At 53.4% G+C, this 24,991-nt stretch overlaps 1 protein-coding gene across 2 annotated transcripts in view; it reads left to right on the top strand.

Annotated features, from left to right (window-relative positions):
• The window catches only part of DSCAML1 (DS cell adhesion molecule like 1), a 289,234-nt gene that overhangs the window by 241,487 nt on the left and 22,756 nt on the right, over positions 1–24,991 (top strand). For both annotated transcript variants that reach the window (XM_005299759.5, XM_065569156.1), the window contains exons 20-24: positions 6,637–6,776; positions 15,723–15,876; positions 16,310–16,427; positions 16,727–16,890; positions 17,965–18,063. In XM_005299759.5, the coding sequence (XP_005299816.1) occupies positions 6,637–6,776; positions 15,723–15,876; positions 16,310–16,427; positions 16,727–16,890; positions 17,965–18,063 (675 nt within the window). The remainder of the gene's footprint in view (positions 1–6,636; positions 6,777–15,722; positions 15,877–16,309; positions 16,428–16,726; positions 16,891–17,964; positions 18,064–24,991) is intronic.

Below are 24,991 nucleotides of genomic sequence, written 5' to 3'. Positions count from 1 at the left end.
CTAATGTATTGATAAAAAGTCTTCTTGTTTCCTTTTATTCCCGTAGCTAGTTTGAGCTCATTTTGTGCCTTTGCCTTTCTAATCTTGCCCCTGCATTCCTGTGTTGTTTGCCTATATTCATCCTTTGTAATCTGTCCTAGTTTCCATTTTTTATATGACTCCTTTTTATTTTTTAGATCGTGCAAGATCTCGTGGTTAAGCCAAGGTGGTCTTTTGCCACATTTTCTATCTTTCCTAACCAGCGGAATAGCTTGCTTTTGGGCCCTTAATAGTGTCCCTTTGAAAAACTGCCAACTCTCCTCAGTTGTTTTTCCCCTCAGTCTTGATTCCCATGGAACCTTACCTATCAGCTCTCTGAGCTTCCCAAAATCTGCCTTCCTGAAATCCATTGTCTCTATTTTGCTGTTCTCCCTTCTACCCTTCGTTAGAATTGCAAACTCTATGATTTCATGATCACTTTCACCCAGGCTGCCTTCTACTTTCACATTCTCAACGAGTTCCTCCCTATTTGTTAAAATCAAGTCTAGAACAGCTTCCCCCCTAGTAGCTTTTTCAACCTTCTGAAATAAAAAGTTGTCTCCAATGCAGTCCAAGAATTTGTTGGATAGTCTGTGCCCCGCTGTGTTATTTTCCCAACATATATCCGGATAGTTGAAGTCCCCCATCACCACCAAATCTTGGGCTTTGGATGATTTTGTTAGTTGCTTGAAAAAAGCCTCATCCATCTCTTCCACCTGGTTAGGTGGCCTGTAGTAGTCTCCTAGCATGACATCTCCCTTGTTTTTTGCCCCTTTAAGCCTAACCCAGAGACTCTCAACACTTCCGTCTCCTATGTCCATCTCTACCTCAGTCCAAGTGTGTACATTTTTAATATATAAGGCAACACCTCCTCCCTTTTTCCCCTGTCTATCCTTCCTGAGCAAGCTGTACCCATCCACACCAACATTCCAATCATGTGTATTATCCCACCAAGTTTCAGTGATGCCAACAATGTCATAGTTGTATTTATTTATTAGCACTTCCAGTTCTTCCTGCTTATTCCCCATACTTCTCGCATTTGTATATAGGCATCTAAGATACTGGTTTGATCTTTCCTCCCAGTTTTGTCCTGACTCTTTCTCTCTGCCAGTATAGCCCACACTCCCTCTTGTTTCCGACCCATCTCCCCGGTCTCCATGTTCCCCACTTACCTGTGGGCTTTGCTCACCTGTCCCCGTTGAACCTAGTTTAAAGCCCTCCTCACTAGGTTAGCCAGTCTGTGTCCGAATAGGGTCTTTCCTCTCCTCGAAAGGTGAACGCCATCTCTGCCTAGCAGTCCTTCCTCAAATAGCATCCCGTGGTCTAGGAAGCCAAAGCCCTCCTGGCGACACCATCTTCGCAGCCAGGCATTCACCTCCATGATGCATCTGTCTCTGCCCGGGCCCCTACCTTTGACAGGAAGAATTGAAGAGAATACCACCTGCGCTCCAAACTCCTTCACCCGTACTCCCAGAGCCCTGTAGTCACTCTTGATCCGCTCAGTGTCACACCGCGCAGTATCATTTGTGCCCACATGGATGAGTAGCATGAGGTAGTAGTCAGAGGGCTGGATAATCCTCGACAATGCCTCCGTAACGTCTCGGATACGGGCCCCCGGGAGGCAGCATACCTCCTGAGATGAAATGTCAGGGCGAGAGATGGGCGCCTCCGTCCCCCTCAGCAGAGAGTCTCCGACCACCACTACCCTACGTTTCCTATTCGCAGTGGTGGCAGCAGACTCTCCAGCCTTAGGGGTACGAGGCTTCTCCTCCTTTACTGTAGGGAGTGATTCCTTCTTTCCTGTATCGAGAAGAGCATAACGGTTACCTATAACCACAGCAGGAGGGTTCGGAGCAAGGGTGGAGCACTGCCTGCTGCCAGAAGTAACCAGCTGCCAGTGTCCACCCTGAGCCATCTCCTCCTCCACCAGTGGTGTATCAGCAGTCCTGTGTACTGGGACAGCTACCTCAGCTATCTCCACATGGACACTGTCGAGGAATTGCTCGTGGACACGGATGCTCCTCAACCTAGCCACCTCCTCCTATAGCTCTCCCACCTGCTGCATGAGAGATTCCACCAGCAGGCACCTCTCACATTGGATGGTCCCCCCAGCCTGGATATCAGTAAATGGAAATTGCAAGTTACAGTCTTTGCAAAACCACACCAGGATCTGGGTAGAGGCATCCATGCTTAGGCACTCTGTCTGGCTACAGGCACAGGTGGAGGAGACAGTAGCAGTGCTGGCACAGGTGTTGCGGGTCTTCCTAACCATCGTAAGCCTCCCTCTGTCAAACTCCCGTCTGCAGCCCCCTGTCAGCTGAAAGGGTTGTTTAAGCAAAAGTTATGAATGTAGTTGCTTTATAGGTATTAAGGGGAATCAAGAGAAAACAGATGGAACTGGCAAGGGACCCTCGCCCCCTTCCTGCTCCCCTTCCAAACTCCCTTGTGAAACTCCCTGTTAGCAGCCCCTGGTCGCAAAAGCCTGCATGGCTATCTGCAGCTGTGCTCGGGCTGCTGGGCTACCCGATCTTCTGAGCAGGGACCATGAATATAAGAATGGCCACACTGGGTCAGACCAAAGGTCCATCTAGCCCAATATCCTGTCTTCCGACAGTGGCCAATTCCAGATGTTCCAGAGGGAATGAACAGAACAGGGAATCATCAAGTGATCCATCCCCTGTCGCCCATTCCCAGCTTCTGGCAAACAGAGGCTAGGGACATCCCTGCCCATTGTGGCTAATAGTCATTGATGGACCCGTCCTCCATGAATTTATCTAGCTCTTTTTTGAACCCTGTTATAGTCTTGGCCTTCACAACATCCCCTGGCAAGGAGTTCCACAGGCTGACTGTGCATTGTGTGAAAAAATACTTCCTTGTGTTTGTTTTAAACCTGCTGCCTATTAATTTCATTTGGTGACCCCTAGTTCTTGTGTTATGAGAAGGAGTAAATAACGCCCGGCATGATTTTATAGACCTCTGTCATATCCCCCCTTAGTTGTCTCTTTTCCAGGGGCCTTTGCTTTGTCCCTGCTCTCAGGAGGTGTGTGCGAGTCATGTGGGGGGATCAGGGTGTGATCCAGTGCTGTGAGAACGTGTGGCACCATGCAGTCCTGCATCAAGAGATGGCCCCTGCGCTGGGGGGTGTTTGAGGAAGCTGAGGCGTAAAGGAGACAGGCTTGTGAGCCATGTGGGCTTCCCGCTGCAGAGGGGCCCTTGAGTTATAAGAACCAGGCGAGGAGATGGCACAGGGAGAAGAGAAGGAGCTTTGGAAATGGGATAGGAGCCAGAGAGCCAGGCACCAGGAATCACTGTCTCCAGCATTAACATGGGAGAGCTTTGCCAGCCAGGAGTGTGAGGCAGAGGGAGATGGTGATAGCAAGTGCCTCTGGGGAGGGAAGGTTTGCAGGGAAGGGTGAGCCCCAAGAACTAGGAGGACACAGACTGACACCACTTCATCCTTACTGCTTGGCAGGGGGGAGCGCTGACATGAGCTCTCTGTCAAGGGCTTTCCTGGGGGCTTGGTTCCACATAGCAACCAGCCTTCAGCTGTGGCAAGGAGGGGACCAGGCATCTGCTCCTGGTGGATGAGAAGGGGCTGGAGAATAACTAGGGCTGGAAATTTCCAGAACAGCCTGGGCCTTGAGAATAACCTCAGCATTGAGCCTGTTACAGCGCGAGGTAACCGACCCCTTTGTGCTGACAATACGGGAGAGGGACAGCGGTTCCAGAGCAGAACCAGGAGTTGTATGTGGGACTCCCTCCTTCTATTCCCAGCTCACTCGCTGTGAGCATCCAGCAGATCTCGTCTCTCTAGGCCTCAGTTTCCTCCTGTGCTATATGGGGAGAAAATGATCCACTTGCTATGGGCGTCAGGTGCAAGGGGCTAGAGCAGGGCCAAGCGCTGCTGTTCTAGGATAGAACTACGGTTAGCCCCATGCGGCCAGGGGTCGGGGGTAGGACGGGTGCCAACAGCCTCCACACCAAGGGGCCTGGGGAGTTAGGGAGTTTGTGGGGGGAGCTCCTGTCTCTCGGGAGATGGGGCCATTGCGATGGTTCTTTGAAGTTCCCAGGCCCAGAAGAGGATCAATCCCAGCCAGGGACGAACGTCTCTTGGGTCCAAAGTTTCTGCCTTCTGTTTGTGCTGGGGCTGCACGTGCCCTTGTTGGCATCAACCCCAGCACAGTGCAGCCGAGCCGCCCCTCTGCACCAGGGCTCTGGGAGCGGAAAGAGATGATCAGCTTGCACGCTCTGGGAACTCCCTGTATGGAGCTATCTCCCAAGGCAGCATCCTTGCAAGGGGGCTGGGGGGGGCTGGCTGTGCGGCAGGATCATCCTCAATGTCAGCCAGTCTGGGGTGTGCTCAGACACCACGGGAGTGAGCAGCGTGTGAATTCCCAGGGCCACAGAGATGGATATTTAGGTCTTTAGGAAGAGCGGGGTGCAGAGGTTGGATCATTATTTTTCCAGCTCATTTCCCTACCTGCTTGTGCCAGTCGTCCCCCACCCCCCAGGGCAGTTGGGTGCGGTCTGGAGAGATCTGTGCTTTGGGTTGTGGAGGAGATTTGGAAGCAGAAGAAACAGTCAGTGCAGTAAAAATAACCCAAGCCCAGCCCCCTGCTGCCAAACCCATCAGCACTTGGTGAAATAAACACTTTTTTAAAAAGCTCTGGTTATTTAAATATTTACACTGTCTGCCTGGCCTACTTTAATTCCATTAACGAGTTTGAGTGTTTTCCTGGCTCTGTGCTGTCCTTGGGCTGGGAATAGGAGACAGGGGCCCTGAGCCCCTCAGCTGCCTGTCTTTGGAAAGCACCAGATGCTGGGAAGGCACATTAGGGTAGCGTAAGGATAAGCCAGTCGGGCATGTTAGTGGATTAAGGAGACAGACATTAAAAGCCAATCACGGCTTCTAAATATGAGCGTGAGCTGGAATTAACCCTCCTGCGTCCGGCTTGGCAAGAGGCAGGTGCTGCCTTCAGTTAGATGTGGGCACACTGTTAGATGTGGCCTCCTAACAGGCTGATGCCTGCACACGAGTAGACCCTCAATCCTGCGGACAAAAGGCTGCAGGGAGGGACGCAGGAGTGGGCAGCCTCTGCTGTCCCTGCTCCTGGCCATGGGGCAGCATGGTCTAGTGACTCCAGCCCAAGAATCCCAGCTGCTGGCTCACTCTATGTCCTATCCGCCCCTCTGCAAACCAGGATAAGCATTTAGCATTACCAGTGTGTGAGTGGGGGCTAGTTGATGTTTAGAAAGTGCTTTGAGATCCTGGTATGACAGGCGTTAGGCACAGTAATGTGTCCTTGCATTGCATGGTGCCGGGGTGGGAGGGAGGGCTTTGTGGGGCCACAATGTACAGCCTGTATTTCAGGGGTATTTCAACTGCGCAGTGTGGTAGAAATGAGCACAAGAGAAGCCGTAGCACGATTGTGTGTTGTGGGCAGCAGTGATCCCGCCTCGGAATGACCCCTGTGGAAATAGGTTTTAACGTGAGGCCTTAGAATCCCCACAATGTTAGACAGGAAAACCGTCGGGCAGCACAGCCTGGATGCCTCTTGTGCTGCGGGAGGGCACCAGCAGTAATGATGTGTTTGAACCACACCTACCATTTAAGGGCTTGAGTCTTGGTCTGGGCTGAACACTGGCATGAAGGAGAGGAGAGCAACAAAGATGATAAAATGTTTAGAAAACCTGACCTGTGAGGAAAGGTTAAAAACCTGGGCATGTTTAGACTTGGGCAAAGAAGCCTGAGTTGGGACCTGATTACAGTCTTCAAACGTGTGAAGGGCTGTTATAAAGAGGGCAGTGATCAATTGTTCTCCATGTCCACTGAAGGCAGAGCAAGAAATAATGGGCTTAATCTGCAGCAAGGGAGATATAGGTAAGAGATTAGGAAAACTTTTCTAGCTCTAAGGCTAGTTAAGCTCTGGACCAGGCTCCCAAGGGAGGTTGTGGAATCCCAATCACTGGAGGTTTTTAAGAACAGGTCAGACAAGCACCTGTCGGGGATGGTCTGGGTTTCCTTGGTCCTGCCTCAGCGCAGGGGAAGGACTAGATGACCTATCAAGGTCCCTTCCAGCCCCACATATGTTTGGTTCTGTGAAAGCCCCAGCACAGGTGCTTCCCACTTCCCCCGCCAAGCGCTGAATCCCAAATGAAAAGTAGGACGGATTGTCCACCACTGGACTTGTTTCCTTTGCCCCTCTGGCTGACTCAGCATCTTCCCTCCCTGGCATGGGAGGGTGAAAGGCTCAGCCCTGCGGCAGGGGAGGTACCCTACCTGCAGCCTCCAGGATAGCTTTCCTCCATTTTGTGCAGCCAAAGTGGTCCTGTGCCAATATAGCATCTGCATCCAGCACCAAGCCAGGGCAGGATCCAGAGCCAGGATTCCACAGCATTGACACCTGCTAGAATTGTGGCATTCCTGGTTATAAGGAATTCCTCTTAGAACAAGACCTCAAACGATGTGAATGCCTGCGGACACTGGGCGTGCAGGAAGAGCGGTCTGGCCTTTCCCCTCACGGGGAGGAGGAATCAGCGCCCTGCTCGGGAGGTCGTGGTGGATCTAGCCGGCTTTGCTGAAGCTGCTGGGTCTAAAATGAATTGTCTCTTGCTCAGTTCCAGGCCCCCCCGCCGGGATAAAAGCCGTCCCGTCTTCTGCCAGCAGCGTGGTCGTGTCCTGGCTTCCCCCAGCTAAGCCGAACGGGATCATCCGGAAGTACACCATCTTCTGCTCCAGCCCCGGGTCCGGACAGCCGGTAAGTAGGACACGAGGGAGCGTGGGTGATTGGGCGGGTGCTTGGCAGTGAGGAATTAACTTTTCTGCTCAGAAGAGACTGCATGCATCCCTGGAGGGCATGCATGAAAACACCCTGGCCCCCCACCCCCAATATGCACCCCCAGCTAGCAGAGCCGCCTTGGGCTGCCTAGCAGCCTGGCATCAGATGTGGTAAACGGGCACACTGGGCTTGCCGTAGGAGGGAGCTGGGAAACTTTCAGCTCAGTGCTCAAGGGGTCAGAAAGCACCTGGGGGCCCCTCAGCTACGTGAGCTAATGGGTCAAATGGAAATGCAGGTGGGAAAGCCTAGGCACCTTCTCACACTCCTAGCTGTCACCCCTTGTTTATTTAACAACCTGCCCCACTCGAGTCAAACCCAGGGCACAAGTCCCTTCCACTCGACCTAAACAAGTAACTGTTAGCAGATAGGAGTAGTGGGCTGTTATCCTCTGCATGGAGCATCCCGAGGAAGGGGACATAACGTTTGTCTAGCATTTTGCATGTATTGCCTCTGGCTCATTTGGCCCTATGCATTCCTGATGCTCTAATCTAAAGGCACCTCTTAACAGTGATAGCAGAAGCCCACTGCCCTGCGTATTAAAGCGAATCAGTTGTTTTTACGATGGATTAGTGTATTTCTTGAGCATTGGTGGATGTTCTGAATGCCCCACAGATGGTTTCTGTCTTAGACACCCCTCCACTTGTACATTTATTGCTGTGGTGTCAGTGGTTTATGGGTGTAAACTCAGCACTGGTGTCAGGGATCGCTTGTGCTTTTAAAAAGCAACCAAGTCACGAGATACATTTTAAGATGTCTCCTGTACGGTCCCCAGTCAGTGCAGCCTGCAGGCACTGAGCCCCTCCTGGCACAGTTTCTGGATGGGGGATTTATCCGGTCCTGGGGAATTCTCCAGAGCGGAGGCAGTCTTTTGTTTGTTCTACTTAGGTGACATCTTCAACAAACAGGTCCTGGTGTCCCGTGCAACAGCATTTCTTGTGTTTAGAGCTTTGTCTTCTTGCAGGAAACTTGTGGGCAGAAAGAAAGGGGCCAGCGCACGTGTGTGAGAGAGAGCAAGATAGCACACACATTTGCGGGGGTGAATGTTAGTCCTCAGTAAGACTGTGAGGTTGAGCGGAGAGCCAGGCACACAGCAGACAAGGGCTGCATCAGCTGCCCATCAGCCTTGACCTGCAGCATCCCCATTATTCCAGAGAACACTGTTCCTCCCTCCCAAGCTCTGCTGGTGCCCCAGAGTCCTGATCCCCAGCAGCCCCTGGTACCCCAGTTCTGACTCTCCGCTCCACTGGCTGCTAATTATTCTGAAATGGGCAGAGCTGAAGGACGCCCTCCCCCTACAGAAATCACTCACCCTCAGCCCCTTCCCCAACGTGAACTCACTTGAATTCCTACTTCTAGAGGTGAGAAGCCCAGACTGTTTGATAGGGCTGCCCTTCCTCTTCCATTGCACAGCTCCCTGGCTGCAGGCCATGTAGGTGGAGGGAGCTTCTCTTAAACTAGTAGTATCAAGTTGAAAAGGAATAGACCAACTCCAGGAGTGAGAAGGGGAATCTTTCAAGAACTGAGCTGGGATCCCGGATCACTTCTAGTGTAAGGGGAAAATGGAGGACTCTGCCCTACCACCGTACATCTGCCCTGACATTTCCAAGGAGCCTGGCCTGTGGAAGATTCAGGCTCCTTGCGTCTGGTATCAATCCGCCCCAGGTCTGTGCTACCTGCAGACACTTCCACTTCATCTACCATGCCTGACTCTGTCTAAAACAAGCTGCTTCGTGGAGTCATGTTTTATAGATTTTCATGTTCTCTTGTTTACAAACCTCGCTGGAGTAAATATCTGAGCGATGTTCCAGCTGCAGGTGTGTGTCAGGGAGGCCGTGTCAGGCAGTGTGAAAATATCCCACTGAAAGCAAAACAACTTGATACCGCACCTCAGAAATCAGAGGAGATAGCCTAGCTGGTCCCGTCAGGTCCATCCTACTGGGTCAGTGCGGGATTGGTTCTTGCTATGTGTGGGACGTGGGTTTCTCCATCCTCTCTCTCGGTGTCCAAGACCTGGGAACTTCCCTAGGGGACACGGTTGTATAAAATTTCCTTTGCTCAGCTTCATCCCTTGCTCCTAGTTACATCCACTCCTCTTCCTCCCGACAGTCAACCCTCTTCAGACAAAGGGAAGCCTGCACAGGAAGTCTCCTAAACTAGCCATCCTCCCTGTCAGGGTTTGTCTACACAGGAAGTTGGTTTGGATTAAGTGTGAGTTTAAAGCAGACTAGCTATTCCTGATTAACCGCCTGTGTGAGCACTCTTATTCTGGAATAAGAGAATCCACACGGCGCGAATCAGGAATAACTCCCCAAGTAGACAAGCCCCTGGAGCACTACACAGGAATATCCCCTGGTGCATAGAGGAGGGGTCTCCTGCACCTTTCAGAAGACCCAGCTCGACTAAGCAGCTGATCTTCGTCTGCCCTGCTCTCCGTTAAGGAAGGCATCGCTGTGTGCGCACAGCTCTTGTGTCTCTCCCTACACACCCCTCGCTGTATTTTAGCCAAACTGTGTCCTGGGGATCCACTCCAGCTGGGATTCCCAAAGGAGCCGAAGCAAATTGGTGCCCAAATCCCATACGATTTCAATAGGCGCTGGCTGGGCGCCTGCCTCCCTTGGGAAATCCCAGCCTTAAGCAAATTGTCTGAATTTGGGAGCCGCAAGCCCAGTGCCTAGATGTCAGTGGCCTGGTTTGTCCAGGTGCCGAGCAGCCAGTAGACTCAGGCCGCTGCATCCCCTCAGGACCTCAGGCTGCTTTTATACAGGTGCTAGAGTTTAGGCCCTGAGCCCTGGACACTTCGGCCTTGGCTCTTCCCTTCTCTCTCTTTGTGGGCTCCCTCTGTCCCTGAACCGTTATTTTTCTGCTCTGAATCTCCTCGGCTGGTCACTCTCTGGTTCTGGGTGCTCTGCAGTATGGAGGTTCGGGCACAGAGTGGCGATCCCTGCTCCATGATGTACCAGCCCCAGCTTGCCCAGCCTTCAGGCTTTTCTATTGCATTGCAAGCACATGCCCATTTGGGCGCCTTTGGCCCCTCCCAGCACCCAGGCTGTGTCCAGTTGTGGCAGCTGATCTTCTGCCACTTCCTAGGAGAAGGTGAGGGCTCGTGTCCCCATTTCCATGGGGCAGGTGTAGACTGGTTTCTAGACTGATGCCATTTCTACTTTGCCGGGGGGAGGGGGAAGGAAAAGCAAAGGATCTAAAACAAAGCAGCTGCTCCTGCTGGAGCGGGATTCACAGCAGCGGGACCCAGAACTGGGTGTTGCTGCTGCATAGAGCCGGGGAGAGGGATTAATTGGCCAGGAAAAAATATTAATAATAGAGCCAAGTGGTGTGGATGACGGTCGATTTGATTCAGCTCCACACACGGTGCAGGTACTCACACTCCTGTTACAGAGGGGTTTGTGCAAATAAATGTGTGTACAATTTGCATTGGATCATAATCTCCCTATCTGTTTATTACCTTCCATCACCCATCGCACCCCTCGTCCCTGCACGGATTTCAAAAGGGCAAATTTACGAGACATTTCTCTTACCAGCAGCTGACCAAAATTAAAATAAAAATTAAACAGGGTCCCATCCCGTCTTCATGAGGGGAGAGGTTGACAGGAGGTCTGCAAACTAGTGCTTATCAAAAGCTCCTTCTCAAATTCATTTCAATATCTGAGCCTCTGGTTTCCAGGGCAACATAATCTTTTCATCAAAGCAACTGGTAAAACCGCTGGGATCCGATATTGTTTTCTTGGCATAATGTCAAAACTGTCATTTGGTTAAAAAATTATGTATACAATGTAATATTTATATATGTATATCTATATATTGGATATATTTACATATATCGTAACATATATACACAATATATTATGTGTGTTATGTATGTGTACACACACAGACACACACGTAAATATGTGTATACATGATTCTCTATTCTATGGAATGAATAGTGTGTGTGTGTGCGCGCGTTTATACACATGCACACATAAGTGTTTTTATGTATATGGGTCTGTATGTGTGTGTATATATATTTAAACAAAATATCCATCCCATAGACTAGAAAATTAATTGTTGAATTCCCTCTCCCTCACGGCCCATCCCTTCCCCTGTGAGTGGCATACCAGACAAACGACATGTCGATGAGGGGCTGGGTGGATGGCTCCGGGTTGTTTCACAGTTGGGAGAGCAGCGTTTCCATGTCCCTAAGGTGGCGTGATGATGAGGAGCAATGGCCCTGGGAGGTGCCTTCTAGCCCAACTTGGCACTCAGCCCCCTCTGGTTTCAGGAAGTCTGTGCCAGTCTGTAGTGGGGCGGCTGCCCCACTCCTGGAGAACAGGGGTTAAAAGCAGCTAAGCTAGGCTGATTGGGGAGGCAGCCACAGCTGGCCCTGATAAGAGGGCTGTGGGCCAGGAGCTGTAGGAGTCTCTCTCTAGCCCTGGAGTGGGCAGGGCTGGCTGCCTGGGAACAAGGTACCGAAGCAGAGCACTGTTGGGGAGAAGGGCAAGGGAGCTGGTAAAACCCCAGGCTGCAGGCCTTGGTGAAGGCCTACAGAGGTACTGGGGCTGCAGAGATACAGCCTGGGAATAGGCCAAGGCAGCAGATCCTACCCCTTGCCAACGATGAATGGCCATTACAGACTGCGTCTGCCCCAGCGAGCGGGGGCTAGATAATGACTGGCAGTAGCCACTGAGGCAAGGTGGGTTTAAAGGGTTGGGGGTTGTCCTGGAAGGGGAGACCCAGAGCGTGGGGGTACTGTTGGGGCAGAACCCCGAGGTAAAGGGCACCGGGTTCTGGGAGGGACACGGGGCCAGTGGCAGGCGAGACACCAGCCTGCAGAGGGTGCTCCGGAGCTGGAGTTGAGCTAATTCCCAAGACGACCAGCAGGAGGCACTGCGCTGGTGAGTCTTTGCTCCGTTACACAGTCCATGTTCATTAGGGGGCTTTTCTGGAGCAGGTTCACTGCTCCAGAGTCAATGGCTTTCGTATCCATTGCACGTGGTCGTGTGTGTATGTGCCTCTGCCCTCATCTGCCTCACCCACAAATGGGAGAAACGTCCCTAGCGATGTAAAAGCCAGAGATTCTCGTTGAGCTCTAGTGTCAGCGGCATGTAGTTTTTGTGAAGCGGAGGGCCTGAGTGTTAGTGCCTGGGGGTTCATTGGTGACCAAGACTAACATTGCATGTGGCCATAGATCTCTTGGAGCCTCTGCACGCCGGATTTCCTGTAAGTTCTCCCTGTTATCACTGCCGGGAGCAGCGGCTGTAACGCGCTGGCTGCATTGTCTGAGCACAGGATAACAGCCGCTGCGTTCCATGAGGCTCCTCATCAAGGATCTCTGTTACCCCTGGTCCAGCCATAGTTTGTCACCCTTCTGGTGGCTCATGCATCCTTAGTGCCAGGGGCTGCCTACAAAAGTGATTCTGCTCTTCTCCAAGCCCTCCCTCAGGGAAGAATTGGAGAGGGAGACAGTGTGGCCCGGTAGATAAGGCACTGCTCTGGGAGTCAGGAGCCTTGATCTCAAATACCAGCTCTGTCCCTGTGTTCGTCCCATTCCCACCCTTGGTCTGTCTTGTCTATTTAGACTATAAGCTCTTCGGGGCAGTGATTCCCTCTTACTCTACAGCACCTAGCCCAGTGGGCCCTGATCTCGGTCGGAGCTGCTCGGTGCACCATAGTACTGCTACTAGTAATGAGAGCAACTCCCCATCTCTTCTCTCCTCCTCCCTTCCCGCAAGATCAGGAATGCCTCTTGCCACAGATTGTCCTCAATTCTTTAGTGCCCTCAATTCCTGGAAGTTGCTGCTACCAAATGGTTCTCTTGTGTGCAACAGCGAGTCCTGTGGTTGCTATGTTGCTCTGCTGATTTCCTTTCCAATGGTCTGTTGCGTGGGAGAGAACAAGTGGAAACCTGGCTTGGTACTGAGTTTTTCTTCTCTGGTCTGTTGGATGTCCCAAGGGCGCGGGAGCAGGGCTAGTCCTAAATGCGAATGAGGCAGTTAATGGTTGAACTGGGGTAGCTCGTTATGAGAGTGGAGTGGGTTTAGGGGTGGGGTGACTTTATGCATTTATTTATTGGAAATAAACCTGTCTCTGGGCTCCAGCATCTTTGCACGCTCTGCAGAGAGGTGAGTGAGGAAGGGCCCTGTGCAGCACAGCCAGTGGGAGGGAGACGAAGAATTGAGTGTGGGAGGTGTGGGGAGCCATTACATGGGGTCAGTATTTTTGATATTGAATTTTGGGCTGGATGAGGTGAGTGTGTTGTTGCATTTTTTCACACTGAGCAGCCACAAAGCAAATTGTTGGGGTTTTTTTCATCGGGCCATCATGGGCTCCTGCCCTCCCAGCCTGCCCTGCTCCTGCTGTAGATCGGCAGGCGGGATCGTGGACGCTCAGAAGTGCGATATCGCTGGAACACATCACACCGATGCCGCCATCTGTTCCCGAACCTCGGAACTGGGCTCCCTGGAGAAGTGACGACACCAGCCAGTTTACACTGGCATTGAGAAATGCCAAACGACGCTGAATTGGCTTTCAGAAACTAGAGCCAAGCAAAGCAACACAGAGCGAGCGAGCTGCTCTGAGTGTACCTGGCCTCTCCAGTGATTGTGAGGGCGGGGGGTGGCTCTCTCATCTCTACCCTTCTACCTCCTCGGGCTGATGGACCCTCGGCAGAGGAAGGGGATGTGGTGGTGGGGGAGGTTGATGGGGGGGTTGCAGATTTTGCTAGCTTCCCTTTATATAAAAATCATGAGTCTTCTGAAATATACCAGGAATACTTGTGGCACCTTAGAGACTAACAAATTTATTAGAGCATAAGCTTTCGTGGACTACAGCCCACTTCTTCGGATGCATATAGAATGGAACATATATTGAGGAGATATATATACACACATACATACACGGCTGTTACTCTGAAACCTGAAATATACCAGCGTTTCCTCTGGTGTGTTTCCGGAGGTCGACCACACCCACCTTCCCATGTCTCTCCTGCCTGCTATAATCCTCCCTCCTTGGGGACATATGCAGACAATGGGGAGAGGCGCTGGACCACTGAACGTTGACTTTTATTGGAAGTCCCCAGAAGCAGCTGCTGCTGCCCTGCTCCCATCCAAACGGCGCTCTGTGCTCCCAGCCCATCAGAGCGCAAGGTAAGGGGAACACCTGTGAGGGCAGCGCCCCCAGCCCCTGCAGCTGTGCTGTTAACTGAACTACAGGGTGGTTTGGGTGCGTCATGGGGCTGGAGAAGCAAGTGTTGCTATTCCCGGGTTGTTCAGAGGAGATACAAAGGCAGGGATTTGGGGCTGTCCCTTACATGGGACATTAGCCAGGAGTGGTTAATGGTAGAGATGGCATAGACTAGGGCAGGGGCATGGGCAGGGCCTGTCTCTTTATTCCCTGTGCATACAGCGCCTAGCACAATGGGGTCATGGGCCATTTGCTACGATAATTCAGGTAATAAATCAGTGTTCTGCACTGCAAGGCCCGCGAGCCAGTGGCGGCTCCCATCGAGCCTAAGTGCGCTAAGTTCCCTCCAAGCTGTGCGGCCGCGCAGCTCGCTATAACTAGCCATGCAGCCGCTCTAAAGGGCCACGTGGCAGGGACCTGGAGAGGAGAGAGGTGGGGGGTGGGCAGGAACTGGGAGGGGAGCAAGTTGGGGCTTGCAGGGGGCTGCTGTGTGCCTCTCCCCCGGCCTGGAGCTCCCTGCTGCCGACAAGGGGGAGAGAGGCCCCTTCCCCGGAACTAGCTGCTGCCGGCAGGGAGAGGGCTGGGGGGAGTCCTCTGGCCCCAGCCCCTGGGCAGCCTGCCTGTACCCCAAACTCCTCATCCCCAGACCCACCCCAGAGCCCTCCTCCCTCCCCCACCCCACATCCCAACCCTCTGCCCCAGCCCTGAGCCCCTCCCACACTCCAAACCCCTCTGCCCCAGCCAGAGCCCTTCCCCCTTCCCCCTGCATCCCAACCCTCTGCCCCAGCCCTGAGCCCCCTCCTGAACCCCTCATCCCTGGCCCCACCCCACATCCCAACCCTCTGCCCCAGCCCTGAGCCCCCTCCTGAACCCCTCATCCCTGGCCCCACCCCATATCCCTCTGGCCCAGCCCTGAGCCCCTCCCTCACCCCCAGCCAGAGCCCTCCCCCTTTTCCCTTTCCCCCCACATCCCAACCCTCTGCCCCAGCCCTGAGCCCCTCCCACACCCCAAACCCCTCTGCCCCAGCTCCACCCTACAGCCTTCACCCCCAGCCAGAGCCCTCACCCCCACACCCCACCCTCTGCCCTACCCTGGGCCACCTCCCACACTCCGAACCCCTCGGCCCCCATACGGCTCTCACATTGAAGTTTTTTCCCCCAAAGTGGCCCCCCCTTCAAAGATAGTGAAAAGCACTGTAGTAAATAATAACACATAACAATTTGCTTAATCTAGATAAAAATACCCAAAATGCTGGGGCTTCCACCACTTCTCTGGGCAACTTCCCTGGCAAATAGCCCTGCCTGGAGTGCCGGCCTGCCCACTCCCTAAATGTAGGTGTGTCCCTCTGTGCCCGATCTCTGTGGGTTGGTCCGCCCCAACAGTGGAGTCTGCTCATTAGCAAAAGCTCCAGCGTTTATCTCTGCGGGTCCCTGTCTGATCGTTGGGGTCACCCGAGATGGTGGCCTCACACAAGGATAATCTGGGGTGGTCCCTTAAAGCCAGGACTTGTCCGAGCAGGGGTTAGGTTGCCCAGACTGTTGCTATGACTAGTATGGCTGTACTGGGGCGGGGGGAAGTGTGTGGGGGGGTGTTGGTAGCTGCATCAAAGCCTGGGCAGGAAGAGGTGCATGAAAGGGGGTTCACCTTGTCCTGATTAACCAGCTGCATCCCCTCCTTCCCCCCGCCAGGCCCCCAGCGAGTATGAAACCAGCCCCGAGCAACTCTTCTACCGCATCGCCCACCTCAACCGCGGGCAGCAGTACATGCTGTGGGTGGCGGCCGTGACCTCGGCGGGACGCGGCAACATCAGTGAAAAGGTCACCATTGAGCCTGCTGGGAAAGGTGCGGCAGGGCCTGTGGGGTGGGGTGGGCAGATGGGGTGGGGCAGGGGGCAGTGGGGCTGATTGGAGGGGAGCTGGGGTCTCTCTCTGGGTAACAGAGTCCTGGGGGGAGGGGCAAGGTCATCTGGCATTTAGATTGGGCTCAGTGTAGAGGCTGGGGGGCCCACTGCACACTCTGGATCCAGGCTCGGGTTTGACACGTGCCCTGGTGCTGGCTCTGGGTTGGCCCCTCGTCTCCAGGACTCGCCATAGCCAGCACCTCGCGATGCGCCGGCTACTCCGTCTGCCCGATGGCTTGGAGCAGGTTCTGTGGCATCGACAAAGGTGGTGAATCTCAGCCCCTGGTGCAGCAGGGTGGGGTCTGTACTGGTGGGATAGGAAGGCTCTGTGTGCGTGGCTCGTCCGGCCAGACTGACATTCCCTTCCCCCCACAGCCCCAGCCAAGATCATTTCCTTCGGCGGCACCGTCACCACTCCGTGGATGAAGGACGTGAGGCTGCCGTGCAATTCGGTTGGGGAGCCGGCCCCTGCCATTAAATGGACCAAGGACAGGTAACTAAAGCCTACCTTTTCCCCACCGTGCAGCCTCTCAGGAGGAGCCCTGATCCTGTGGCAGGGAGGTGGCAAAAGGGAAAAGCTCCCAAGGTTCTTGTCCCTGGAGGAGCTGACCTTTCACTTGGGGGCGCTGCCTGGCCGTTGGCCTGTGGAATGGACGAGCGGCCGGGCAGCGCTACACGCCATCTGAGCAACACGCTCTGGAGCCCCATCTAAGCGCTGGGAGCTGCTTGCTGCTGGGAGGCGCGAGTAGCGATTTATGCTGATGAGCTGCTGGCATTTCTTGTTCCTTGCAGTGAGGATTCTGCCATCCCGGTGGCGGTGGATGGGCACCGGCTGATCCAGGCCAACGGCACACTGGTCCTGCGCTCGGTGAAAGCAGAGGATTCTGGGTATTACACCTGCACCGCCACCAACACCTGGGGCTTCGATACCATCATCATCAACCTGCTGGTGCAAGGTAAGGGCTGTGGCAGCCTGGCGTGCTCGGCCCGGCTCTGCCTTTGCCCATCATTACAAATCTGCTTGTTGCTGGAAATGGCCGGACAGAGATTTTCTGCTGCCGCATCTCGGCCACTGGGGTTGTTCATTCAGCTCATCAGAGCTTGGAATTGGTTGTTGGAGCTCTGTGATGGGCCACTTACGTCACATGCAGTTGTTTCTGTTCCCCGACGGGGCAGCCTTCCCTTTTATATAAACTAATGTGGCCCGAAGCCAATCGCACTTTGTCATGAGTCAAGTTTTGTTGTACAATTAAATGAGTTTTGTCCGTGGGCCTGAGAATCGTTTTCCACAAGCCCATCCGAACACCGCTTCGCCCAGTGAAAGTGCCCACACCATCAATGTACCGATTGGACTGGTTCTGGTCTCTCATTGCCTGGTGTGTCCATCCAGCCGAGCCCCCCCGGAGTCTATGGAGTTACATCCGTGTGATGCCTCTGTGAGAGCAGAAGCAGCTCAGTGTCTGAGTCCCAGGCGTTTCCTTCCCTGTGTCGATGCAAATGAAGCCATGAAGTTGTGTGCACTGGGAGGGTGGGGTCTGGTTGACCTGTTGCTAGTGATGCTGTTGTTACACTTTGCTTTTCACTCATTCTGGAGCAGGGAGGTGAGACGGGATTGTTTTGTTTTCTGTTCCAGGACCATCTTGCTCTCCGCTCTTGTGCATTAAACCAAGGCTGTTGTTTGGGTTGCCAGGGGATGTTTGAAACATTGAATTAAAAAAACTCCCATGCAAAAATTTCCCTCCCTGTTCGGTTTTGCTGAACGCCTTGTAAACTGCCTCCAAATTCTGAACCTCAAAGATCCAACCATTAGATTTTTTTCTCCACACTGTGGTGAAGCTGGGAAGCTCCATGTCTCTTCCCAACAGGATGAAAGGATAGAGGGCCATCCCTGGGCACACGGGGCTCAGTGCACAAAGCTGTCCGTGGGCACGGGACTTGTATTTGAAATTAACCCTATAAAGGTGCAGATGTCTGGCTCTGGTTCCAGTGTGAAATGTGCTCAGTGACTTTGTGCTGTTTGTTTGATCTAGTTCCCCCGGACCAGCCGCGCTTGACTGTATCTAAAACCTCCGCTTCATCCATCACGTTGGCCTGGATTCCTGGGGACAACGGCGGCAGCTCCATCAGAGGTGAGGCAGGGAAGGGCAAGGGACTGGAGAGCGTCAGGAGCTCTGTGTGGCTGGACAGCTGTAGGGTTGTGATATTGAGTGTCAGGGTTTAGGGTGCTGAGATTCCCTCTTTTAAGCGGGGCTTCTGCTCTGCATGGCTTGTGCTCCACAGCCACGGCCAAGGGAGGGGAGGAAGTGGCATAAATTCTGGGGATTCTGCATGCCCTTCTCAGGAAGGGGCTGGGGAGATGGCAGATTCTGTGTCTGAACTTGATATTGCTAAGTTTTCTGGGAGAGGCTGGGGGTGGACTGCCATGTGTGAGCAGCTGGGTCTGCTTCGCCACTGGGGCTGCAAAGCCAGATGGAGGCACGTGGTCTCAAAGAGGGAAGGGCTAGTGGCTTTGGAGCTCCAGATGCTAGCACGTTAGGGCTTAGCTTCTGGAGATCCGGATTGGCCTTCTGAGGATTAATGATGAGTCTGTTACAGAAGGTGCAATGGCGTGCGTCCTTGTTTCAAAGGAGACCCTTGCATGGCTCCCATGGTGGTCAGGGTCAGAGTCAGGGTCTCCTGGTTCTACAGCCAACTTCAGGAGGTGAATGTAGTCTAGTGGTTAGAGCAGGGGAATGGCGAGTCCTGGCTCTGAGAAGGAACGTCAGTCTATGGCTTAGGGCTAAGAACTGGGAGCCAAGAGGACTCCTGGCTTTTACTTCCATCTTTGCCACTGACCTGCTAAATTATTTAGTCTGCGTGCCTCACTTTCCCCGTCTGTAAGGGTGACGCTTCCCAACCTTGCAGGGGGGCTGCAAGTCTCAATTAAATGGCTTGTTAAGTGTTTTTACAAGATCCTGGGACTGAAGCAGCTTGCAAAAGCCAAGCCGCTAATTGCTATTTCTGGCTGCCTGGCGTCTACGAAGCTTGGACCCTGAGTGACTAGTGCTCATCTCCTACCTGCATCTCCCCTTCCCAGCAGATCTTGGACGGCTAGAGAGCTCTAGGAATTTCCTGGCTTTCCGAAGCTTCCTTTCTGCTCTGATTCATCTAGTGAATTATATGTTGAAACAGCTGCAGACTGGGGGTGAGGGGGAATGGAAACCTCACTTACAATTAATTAAAAGCATGAAAGTAATTACAAGCAAATCTCCCCAGCCAGCAGCCTTTCACTTCAATGGACTCTGTTGATAAATTTGGTTATAATTGGATTAGAAATATTAAAAACATGCTGCATATAAAAAATCAATAAATAACTAAAGGCCGGGCGAATTGTGGCGTGAGCCTTCAGAACGGGAGTGCGCCGCTTCTCCCGGGCTCTTCCTTCTGCAAAGCTCCTTGGTGTTGGCTTTGCAGGAGGAGACAGCGCCACCTGATGGGGCTGGTCTGGAAGTGGCAGGACAGAGGTCGTGTGTGGAATGGGCGTTGGGGGAGAGCAGTGGCAGGGTCTGTGTGAGCAGTGACCGGTTATGCTGAAGGCCAATGCTGGACAGAATTGGGCACCGTCATGCTGGGGAAGAGGCGCGAGTATTTCCTGGGGGTTCTGCTCGGTGTGGGGTTCGCTCCCCTGAGGTTCTGGGAACAGAAGACCCAAAACTCAGTCAAAGCCACTGAGATGTGCTTGGCTTTATGACTTAGAGCCACGTGCTGCTGCAAATGGGATGGGGTTTTTACCCCAAGCTCTGAACTGGTCCTGGATCGGGTCAGGGGGCTGGCCCAGGCTTCCTCGATCCATGAACCTTCCCCAATACTGGCTGAGCTTTGAGTTTGTGGTGGAATGTGTAACTAGGCCAGTTCATTTGGTATAGGGCTTCCCTGGGTGCATGCATGTTAATAACAACACTCGGCCTCTGCCCTACGTGCCAGGTCCCTGGGCCCTGCCAATGCGAATGGATCCAGCTGCACACCCACGCCGAGAGGTAGCTCAGCATTACTGCCCCATTATCCTGAGGGGGAAACCAAGGTGCAGAAAGGGAAAGTGACTGGCTCAAAGTCACAGACGTGGTCGGTAGCAAAGCTGGTAACAGAACCCAGATCGCCATGCTGCTGGGAAGCAGTGCAGTCTTGTGCGTAGAGCCTGGCCTGCCACCTGGAGTCCTGGGTTCTGCTCCCATCTGCTAACGACCTGATGGGTGACCTTATGAAAGTGCCTGCCCCGCTCCGTGCCTCAGTTTCCCCTCCCACCACGTGACTGTCTTGTCTGTTTAGATTGTAGGTTCTTTAAGGCACGGATGGTCTCTTATTGTGTGTCTGTCTGGGCAGCACAATGAAGCTGCAGTTTTGACGTCTAGATGCTATGGTAATACCATGTCTTTTAACAAGCCCATCTTTCCCTCTCTTGCACAGTTCCACCTGGGTTGCCATTGAGTTTGTGTGGGTCTGTCTGTAGTAAAACAAACGCACTTACCTGTACGTCAGTCTTGAGATCAAATATTGTCGGACAGTCAAATCACACAGACGTCTGAGAGCGTCCAATTGAACATTACTACCTTCATTTGAATAGTCATTCATTCAACTCATGACGCACATTTGCACAAACATAGGCCTCTCTTCCTGTTCTATATTTGTTTAAGAATGAGCGAAAGTAAATGCAAAAATAAATAAACCTGTCAGTGCAACACGGAGGTTGAGATTTGCATATATAAAAAGTCAAGACATTCCGAGTTATGATTCCCACGGCAACAGTAAGTCATCCTCATTACACGCAGACATTGGCATGAACCCCATGCTCGTGATAAGTCCGTACACCTGCTGCCACCTTTGACTTTCCTCACTCTTTTGAGTGTCTAATAACAATTGTAACTGTGTACTGCATTTAGTGGAGATGAGCGTGTGCGTGTGTGTATTACATGTATTGGTCCTATATAGGATCGTTCAGCTATAAATCCAACATCTTAGATCACTGTGAAAACATCTGTGAAGTCAAGCACTGTCCTTCATTACCTGGCACAGAAAACATTCCTTTGTCCATAGGTTCTCTCATCATTTCCTAAGCAGGGAATCCAATAGCCACATGCTAGATTCCCATTAGAGAGAGCTGCAGTAGCTATGCACAAAGTTCATTGAGCCCTAGGAATTTGCAGTCCATCCTGGGAGTTACAGGTTTTACTCATTAAGATACTTGGCTAGACTGATTGGGGAAGCAGCCACAGCTGGGGCCATGCCAATCAGAGCCCAGCTGGCCCTGATCAAAGGGCTGTGGGGCCAGGAGGCAGAGGAGTCTCTCTCTAGCGCTGGAGAGAGAAGGACCTGGCTGCCTGGGAGTAGGGTACTTGAGGCAGAGCAGTGCTGGGGAAAAGGGCAAGAGGAGCTGGGGAGCTCCAGCTTGGTAACTCCCAGGCTGAGGCCTTGTGCAAGGCCTAAGGAAGGTACTGGGGCTGCAGAGGGGCAGCCCAGAGATAGGCAGAGGCAGCTGCTCCAAACCCCTTGCCGATGATGAGTGATTTACAGCCTGCGTCTGCCCCAGGGAGCGGGGGCTAGATAACGACTGGCAGTAGCCACTGAGGTGAGGTGGGTTTAGAGGGTTGGGTGGTTCCCTGGGAGGGGAGACCCAGAGAGTGGGGGTACAGCTGGGGCAGAACCCTGAGGTAAAGGGGCACCAGCCTGAGGCAGGCAAGCCACCGGCCAGCAGAGGGTGCTCTGAAGCTGGAAAAGAGCTAATTCTAAGACGACCAGCAGGAGGCGCTGCGCCGGTGAGTCTTTGCTTCGCTACGGCACCCTACGTAATGGTGACCAAGCTGAATGTAGTGCCTAAACCAATGACTCCTGCACTCACAGACTGTTATCAGAGGATGCAGAAATAAGAGCACCCACTCAGACACTTTGCAAACCGAGCCTGGAGGTTTCTCTGCACCACATCTTAAAATCTGCAGGGACTGGCAAACCTTTAGCGTTCAGTGCAGTGCAGACTGACGACACTGTGCTCTCTCTTAGGGACTTGTGTTAATCTCGTTTTGTAGTTCTCCAGCTCTGAAACAAGTCCTTCAGACTGGGCCTGTCTGTCTGCTCTGTGTGTAAACAGATTCATAACACAGGGCTTGTGTGCACAGGACACTCTGTTCTAAGCCAGGGGTTACGCTGGCCCAAGCTGTAACAGTGTCTTTCTTCCACTGTAGCTATACAGGTCAATGTCTCTGTGTAGACAAGCCTACCCTTAAAGCAGCAGGGGTGTGTGTGTGGGTGTGTGTGTGTGTGTGACGCAAGATTCCCAAACAAATGACTTGCTGACACACCTATGGAAGTGAGGCTTTTGAGCCTCCTTGGAATAGATTATGTGTTCGGCATTTGACAGGTGATTCTTTGTTGTGCGTATTCTGGGATTGCAAGGGGATCAGCTCAGAATAATACTCACCTCACTGAAGTCTAACAACTGCTTCTGTGTGTGTACGTAAGCCTGCCTCACTCCCCAATAAAGCCCCAAGAGCCATTTTAAGACATGTTGTTGATGGGAGTGTAACAGGTTTATTCATCTAGGACCCAGTGTGTTTCCTAATACTCTTAATCATGTGAAAGGATGCAGCATTCAATGACAGAAGCAACTTCCTAGCAGCTTCCCGAGGGAGTTAGTTAATTCTGGCTTTCCTTTTACACGCTGGTTCCAATCAATCACATTCCACACTCACCGAACGCTGATGCGGAAACAAGTAATTGGTGAAAATGCTATTGGTGGTGCCCGGTCGGACACTACATGTCCCAGGGAGCAAGATCGAAAGGCAGGTTGCTTGAGAGAGCCGGGGAGACCGGAGCCACGGGAGTCCCCAGAATTGCTAATGCCTGGGAGAGGCATCTGCTGAAGGGGCCAGGCCAGGCTGCCAGGTGCAGGCATACGCCTTCCCCAAGGCGCTGGTTTGGAGGGCGATCAGGGTTGGGAGGGCCGAGGGGCAGCCACAGAGGGGATCTTGTGTACAGACTGAGCCCTGTGGGGTAGCAGGCAGCAGACCCCCAGGAAAGCTGCAGGCTTGCTGGGGGTGGGTGACAGGGCAGTGTTATGCCTCGCCTTGCACCAGAACTGTGCGCTTTGCTATGTACTCGGTGATCTCTGTACCCCAGCCCTGTCCCACAACCCACTGCGGAACATGGGACAGGAAGCCCATTAACCTCAAGAGCTGTGGTTATTGCTGTCCCTGGGCACTGCCCTCCCCCTGTGGCCTTTCTCCCAAGGGGGGCTGGAGTCTGAAGCTGTATCTCCAGCCAGGCAGCTCAGTGCCGGCTCTGACATTTGAGAATCCCTCCCCTCCCTGCCCCCCGGTGTTCGTGCTGCCCTCTCGCCTAAGGAAACAGTGCTGAAGTTCCCTGCCTCGGGGCCCCTCCATGCCACAGTTCTCTTACTGGGTTGTGTGGGACCCTCTTGTAACATGGCAGCCTTGGCATGGTTCAGCTCCCAGGCCACGTGGGAGCCAACCACGGTTTCATATTGGTTTTCCACCCTGGAAAGGCCCAAAACTCTAGTGTTGTTCCCGCCGATGGGTCAGGCCCCATCTCCCCGCCTGCCCAGTCCCCACAGCTGTGCTGGAACTGGGTCCTGCACCATGATCGCAATTGCAGGGGTCGGGGGGTGTCCAACCTTCCTAGTTTGCTGCAGTGCCACTGGGTCAGAGCAGGGCGGCTGCAGTCAGGTGCTGCTAGGACAGGGGCGTCCGTGACCCATATGTTCCATGCGGGCTTTGGCCCCATGCCTTTTAATCCAGAAACTCCCTTCTCCTGCCTTTTCCCCAGTAACCTGCTCAGACAGCTGGGGGACCAGTAGCTTCCTCCCCACAAACCGGCCCGGATGGCAGATGCCCCAACACACACACCCCTCTGCGTGTCTGAGGAGGGATTTGGTGCAGGCTGAGAGAGGTGGATTTTCCTGCCCATAGACTCTGCAGCCGCCAAGCGAGCCAGCCTCAAACCTCGGCGCTAATCTCCATAATAAAGGGTGTGTGGGGGTGAAATCTCCCCCCTCGTTCTAGCTCCATTTTAATAATCTAAGAAAAGAGGGCTCCATTTCCATCCCCATTCATATGTATGAAATTAGGCAGGAAGACATGTTTAATGTGCGCGGAGGCAGAGCTGGATTTGAATTGGAAATCAAGGCTCTCTCCAGGCCTGGCCCGGAGGGGGGTAGGGGAGGCTGTGGAGCGCCATTAGAGTGCAGTGTTCTGGCGTTAATCTGTGTGGTCACGCTCCCCTCGTTAGCTGTTGTTGGCAAAGGGGAAGGTAGGGCAGGGGGGTGGCTAACAACTGACTGATTTTATCTGGGATGAAAAACTGCAAGTCAGTGGCTGAGCGCCCCCCTCGGAAGGCACCTCGGGGGGCCATGTGCAATGGGTCTGGCGAGGTCCCAGCTGGGCTCCAGCCCCACTGAAAACCCCCTTGTAATCAGCACGGCCTCGCCCCCTTGTTGGTAATCACAGCAGAACCCAAGGACCCTCCTAGAGACGGAGCTCCCCGCTCTGCCTTCGAGACGGGCACCTTGGCAGGGCCAGCGGCAGAATCTCGCAGAGGCCTTTGCCTTCCACCGCTGTCACTGCAGAGCCTTCTGCTGGGGATTGACGGAAACAGCCCCCGGGATGGGTCTGGAGATGCGTGGCCAGGGGGAGCCGTTAGCACAGTCCCTCCCCCCGCACACACTGGTGTGGCAGAGCAGTCCCCAGTCTGCAGCCGTGCTGGTGGGGCAGTGTAACATGCATCATGCCCTGGTCTCCCCCTTCCCCTTGGGCGAGCGGGTTTCTGGGTGTGGCCGAGGGCTGTCGGAGACGATTTGTCCTGTGTAAGTGCTGGGCCTGCGTGGAGAGGGGCTCTCGCTCGTGGGCTGGGGAGGAGGAAGATGCAGCAGGTGGGACTCTGCCCTCAGCGTGACTGACAATAGGTGTGAAACGGAGACATCCAGCAGCACACGGTATTATGAACCCCAGAAGCAAAGCACCAGACTAATCCCTCCGACTACAGAACCCTGGCTGCCCTCGGCGGCCTAGGCTG

This window comes from Chrysemys picta, chromosome 16 (assembly GCF_011386835.1).
Source record: "Chrysemys picta bellii isolate R12L10 chromosome 16, ASM1138683v2, whole genome shotgun sequence".
NCBI classification, from domain to species: Eukaryota; Metazoa; Chordata; order Testudines; family Emydidae; genus Chrysemys; species Chrysemys picta.
Note: the sequence above shows the minus strand (reverse complement) of the source record. Positions and strands in the feature narration are given on the sequence as shown.